Genomic DNA, 6,000 nt, shown 5'->3' on the forward strand with positions numbered 1-6,000 from the left:
GAGAAGATAAGATAAATAACCCTCCATTTAGGCATGACAAGCAATACTCAGGCAAAATGTTGTAGAAAGATGTTTGTGTGTGTGTTCGAGGGGAAGGGTAATTGGTGTTTTACACCGAGCCAGCAACTAAGGCTATATCATGGCAAGGCAGCCAGCCCCCTAAACAGATGTCACATGCAGAGAAAGAATAGTGTGCCCAAGACAAGAGCTGAACCTAGAACAGCCAACCTTCACTGTCTTGGTGACAGATGATAACTGTTGTACCAGTGGAGCACCCTATGTAGAAAAGTAGCTAGGAGCTACACCTTGTATTTGATGTGCTCAGAAATAGGAAGCTAGTGCAGCTTTATAATTAAAGATTGGTATGCTTTGAAAAATAAAAGGCAGACAGCAAAAGATTAAACTTTCTGAAGGGAAGAGAGAGTGTATTGTATAGAGCATAATATAAAAATTAAACTTCTGATGGTTCTGAGAAAATAAATGAACTAAACACAGACTTTAAAATGCAGTTAGGATTTTGACAAATGGTGGATTTGAATTGCACTTGCATGCATTGTACAATGCAATAACATTGTCCACATCTGTTCCAAGATAATTGGTATTAAACAGAGGGACTTGACTTCCTTCTGTAATCAACAATTAATTAGGAAAGCTTCCCGCATTCTGTCCATACCTGAACATGTGCTAGCGGGAGAATTTGTTTTATTAAGCTACGGTAAACGCTATGCCATGCCAGTATGCAAAAGTAATAGGCACCTGAAATCTTTTGTGCCATCCGCAGTTCAGCTACTCAATCACAGGTGAACTATCAGCGGTGTGTGTGTGTGATGGGTAGGTGTGCATGTGTGTGTGTGTTTTTTTGTTGTTGTTTTTTTTCCCATATACATATATTTTGGAAACAGGGCACAGCTCCCATCTAAATTGCCGTTGGGATTAATAAAGTCGGTTGTTATTGTTATTGTTATTGCATGCACATTGCCCAGCTCTGCTTTGTTTGTGTAATTTACAGATGGCTGGCCATCCGCCTGGAATTTGTGGGCAACTGTATTATTTTCTTCGCATCACTTTTTGCAGTCCTTGGTCGTGACCACCTCAGCCCTGGCATTGTTGGGCTGTCTGTTTCCTATGCAATGAATGTAAGGTTTTTTAATGTCTGTGTGTGTGTGTGCGTGCATGAGAGAGAAGGCTTGTAAATGTATATATGCATATGGAAATTCTTGTCATGAAGTTTTAAGGATGAGTCAGATTTGTTTTACAGGTAACACAAACCCTAAACTGGATGGTACGCATGACTTGTGAACTGGAGACAAATATTGTGGCGGTGGAGCGAGTTAAGGAATACACAGAAGTACCAACAGAGGTCAGTACCTTCTAAATGAATATCCATTTTATTCTCTTTCAGGTGTGCAGAAATAGGGGTGTCAAGACTTAATCATTTCACCTGGCAGACAGATAAATCTTTTCTTTCACTTTCTGTTTTCTTATCAGTACATACTGAATTGTTATTATTAGAAAGTTATCCAATATAAAATGCATTAGAATAATTTTGAAGAAATATATGGTTTTTTCCAAAATTAACACAAAATATTAAATGTCATATCATTCTTTGTAAAATTTCCTTGATTTTGGTGATGCAGGCGCCCTGGGAGTTACCACAGAAAAAGCCAGACAGTTCATGGCCTCAAGAAGGCAGGGTAGAATTCTCCAACTATCAGGTGCGCTACAGAGAGGGTCTAGACCTTGTGCTGCGGGGCATCAATTGTTCTGTCAAACCTGGTGAAAAGGTAAGCAGAACTTCTCAGTCCACGTTAAGAGGTAGAAAGATGGTATTGATTAAAACTCTGGAAAATTCTTAAAGCCTGGTAAAACTTTTATATATATAATATGTTTCTGTGTAGATGGTTAGTGTAGTGTAAAGACTGAGGTGAGTGCTAGTTTTTCATGTCCGGGTTTAATTTGAGGATTCAAAACTTCTTGGTGTTTTGTCACCATGACATCATGCTACATCTCCATCAAATCTCCAAGCAGTATAAAATGGGACTTTGTGCAATAAAATTAAAATCAAACTGTGCTAAAAAAAATTAAATCCATGAATTTAATATTTTTTTAAAATATAGCTTCATGGCATCTATCCCAAAATAGAAATGTATTCCCAACTGTTGCCTAGTATTATGGCAGAGCTATTTCATGTTTCATGTTCTGCACTAGGCTATCAATTTGAAACAATTATCATCATCATACAATTTGTAGTGCACATTTCCTCATGTTGAGGCAAGCTTAATGCATTGTGCATGAAGACTAAACCAACCAACAGTCAACTATACAATGAAGGAACACAAGTGGCAACAATCAAATGAAACTGTGGCAAATATAAACTCTTTGTGCATTGCATGCCACACCTGATTTTGTCATTAATTTTCTTCATTGCAGATTGGAATTGTTGGCAGAACAGGGGCTGGGAAGTCTTCCCTCACACTTGGACTTTTCCGCATCATTGAGCCTGCAGGCGGAAGCATCACTATTGATGGCATCAACATTGCTGACATTGGACTACATAACCTAAGGTCAAAACTGACCATCATTCCTCAGGTGAGTCAGTAGATGTTCAGCTTGGTATCCATCTCACCCACTTCTAGCTCTTGACCAGAGAAATTTCATGAACTTACAGCAGTGATTAGTTTGGTAGGATTGTGCACACACGTATGATGAGGATAAAACACTCCCTCGTACCCATTCTTTCCACGTGACACTTGATTGTTGCTGTAACACCATGTTATTGTCATGAGGAGCCAATAATTGTAATAATAATGAGGATTTATACAGCACCTTTCCAACGATTTGCTCATAGTGCTTTATATACAAAGACTAAATTCTTCTTAGATGCTCTCTGACCAAATTTCGACCAGTCTCTGATGCTGATACAAAGGCGATTATTCTGAAAGCCACGCCAACAACTTGCCAGTTAGACCCAATACCCACAGGTCTTCTTGAGTGCTTTTTACTTTCTTCCGTTACGAACATTGTAAATGTCAGCTTGTCATCAGGTGTTTTCCCATCTTTGTTTAAAAATGCCCTAGTGAAGCCACTTCTTAAGAAATTCACGCTTGATGTCAATGTGTTGAACAATTATCGCCCAGTTTCCAACTTGTCTTTTCTCTAAGATAATAGAGAAAGTAGTTTTGACACAGGCCTGGGCCTACGTACAAGAACGCCAGCTCATCCCCCATGCTCAGTTGTCATATAGACCTTTTCACAGTACTGAAACTACTTTAATTAAAGTGACCACCAACATGTTATGTGCCCTTCACAGTGGTAATGTTTCTGGATGTGTCTGCTGCATTTGACACCATCAACTACTCTCTGCTCCTTCTGCTAGACTACACACCCTCTACGGGATTTCTGGACCTGCACTAACATGGTTCAACTCTATCTCACTGATAGGATGCAGACTGCTTGTTGATGGTCAAACATCTCGCCCTGCTCCATTTTCTTCTGGCGTCCCTCAAGGCTCAATATTCGGCCCAGTTCTGTTTATTCTGTATATGAAGCCACTTTCATCTTGCATCCAGTCTCACAACGTTTCTCATCAATCATATGCTGATGATATGCAGCTGTACTGCTCCACTCCACCGGCTGAGTCTCACTCTGCTACCAGTACCACAGAAGCCTTTATTACTGAAGTCAAAGACTGGATGGTGTCAAAACAATGATGATAATGTTCGAGAAGAAGAAATATTCACTTGTTTGTCCACCAAGTCACATCAAGGTGGGCGAAACCAACATCACCTTTGCGTCCTCCATCAGGAATCTGAGATTCATTGTCACTGCAGACATGAATTTTGCTAAACAAATGTCAGCTGTCTGTCAGTCTGTCTGTTATGAACCAGCGCCATCCGTCACATTCTGTCTACATGCGCCACCAACACTCTTCTCTGTGCGTTTGTTTTATCCAGACTTGATTACTACAACTCCTTGCTTTGCTGGCTGCCCTGAATACCTTCTTTACAAACTCCAGAAAGTACAGAACTCTGCTGCATATCTGGTGCTTAGAGCTAGAAAATGGAACCACGGCACCCCTCTCCTTCGTCATCAACAACCATGCACCCACATTCGCATATAACAGACGTGTTCACTTCTACAACATACACTCATACACTTATAGTAGGAGAGGGAGATTTATCTTGATTTTTTTTTTTACACGTTTGAAAGTGAACCATCTATTCAAGAAAATGGTTTCATAGAAACAAGCAGAGCAAAAAAAAAGTTAGCCTTTTCATCATTTTCTGGTCTGTAATACTGTAATATTTTGTAATACTGTACATAATACTGGTTCATTTGTTGCTGATACTGATCTTTTCTGTTATGGTGGGTTTCTTAGAATCGGATACAGACAGATTAATGTTTGAATGAAATAAGAAACTCATTGTACAAGTTTTAAAGAAATGGCGTTTTCCTTTACAGGATCCTGTCTTGTTCTTGGTTCACTTCGGCATGATCTTGACCCTTTCGGACGGCACTGCAGATGAGGAGTTGTGGAGAGCGGCAGATGGTAGCATGCCACCTTAAGAACTTTGTGCAGACCTGACCAGGGGCTTGACTTTGGAGGTGCACTGAGGGTGGCCGAGAACCTGAGGTAAGGACACTCCTTATGAAATAAATATGCAAGTGAGGACTACTTGAAAATATTGTGGCGTAAGGACCACCTTGGTGAAAAATGTCCCATTTAAGACCATATTCTGTGGGGAATCAACAAATAGCCATGTTGAAAATTTTTAGTTGAGGACAAGAGGCAATAAGGTCGTGCAGTTAGAGCGATGTCGTGAACCTAATCAGAGGTGATATAACCATGTTGATAAATGTAGAGGTCTCACGTAAGGACAGTCTTCGAACGAACGTCCCAGGTAAAGTCAATGTTAGTGAAGATGTAGTGTATTATGTAGTGTAGTGTGTAGATGAGTAAAAGGTCAGGAGAGTTCACACTCATGTGGAGTATGATATAACGAATCTTTGACCGAGTGCGAGGAAGGTGAAGAGCTGGTGAAAGAGGGGAGTTTTTTGTTTTTGGACGGGGGTGATAGAACAAGGGATTCACAAGGTCTTTCAGAATGACAACTGTTATATATCTCTCTTGCTGCAAGCGTTGGCAGCGAACAGTTGCCTGGTCTTGCCAGAAGTCTTTATTTAGGAAGACTAAAATCCTCATCTTGATGAGCACAGCTGCAGAAGTTTGACCTGGATAGACAGATGACGCTCATCCAAGAACCATCCGTGTTGAATTTGAAGGAGTGCACGGTGCTCACATTGCCCACGAGCTTCAACACCATCATGGACTACAACACGTGAAGCTCGCTTTCCTGTGGTAAATTAGAGAATTTATTTTTATGGGAACGTCAGGCTGATATGAGTAGACGTATACCTGATGTTGTACAATTCTAACTAATCCAACCATTTGCGAAGAAAAAATAAATAAATGCTAGATCACTTCTGCTACTAGTTGTGAGAAAGATTCTAATGATAAAAATATCCTTAGTAGCTAAGAGTAGTTATATTGGATTTTGGAATTGTCATCTCACACACAGCGTGTGCATGCATATATGGTACACATAATTGCATCGCAGACATTGATTTTGTTTTCACATCAACTGTGCATGCATCTCTTCTGTTTCTGTTAAGTTTGACATTTGACTCATATCCGTGTTTCAGAATAGTGGTTGGGATGCGCAGGGCAAGATTGCAGAATATATTCACGCTGCGAACATTGCTGCAGAATCCTGAAGTCAATTTTCTATGGCATGGCAAAAGAATGCGGCTTGTTTGATGAGACAGTCGTGTGCTGGCCTAAGAGGGCTAATGGTGATTGGCGAGATCACAGGTCAACCAAGACCATAATTGTAAGCATTTACTCTGACATGGTAGGTCTGAGGCAGGAACCTTTGTTGGTTTTGGGTCTTTTTCGAAAGCTAGTATTAGAAACATTTGAATGCACTGAACTATTGCGAG

The 6,000-nt window shown here is 40.3% G+C and overlaps 1 protein-coding gene across 7 annotated transcripts in view; it reads left to right on the forward strand.

Moving 5' to 3' along the window:
* Nucleotides 1–6,000, forward strand: part of LOC112559222 (multidrug resistance-associated protein 1-like) — a 52,699-nt gene that overhangs the window by 37,796 nt on the left and 8,903 nt on the right. For all 7 annotated transcript variants that reach the window (XM_025230285.1, XM_025230330.1, XM_025230319.1 and 4 more), the window contains 4 exons: nt 1,010–1,136; nt 1,259–1,360; nt 1,638–1,784; nt 2,431–2,589. In XM_025230285.1, the coding sequence (XP_025086070.1) occupies nt 1,010–1,136; nt 1,259–1,360; nt 1,638–1,784; nt 2,431–2,589 (535 nt within the window). The remainder of the gene's footprint in view (nt 1–1,009; nt 1,137–1,258; nt 1,361–1,637; nt 1,785–2,430; nt 2,590–6,000) is intronic.

This window comes from Pomacea canaliculata, linkage group LG1 (assembly GCF_003073045.1).
Source record: "Pomacea canaliculata isolate SZHN2017 linkage group LG1, ASM307304v1, whole genome shotgun sequence".
Lineage (NCBI taxonomy): Eukaryota > Metazoa > Mollusca > Gastropoda > Architaenioglossa > Ampullariidae > Pomacea > Pomacea canaliculata.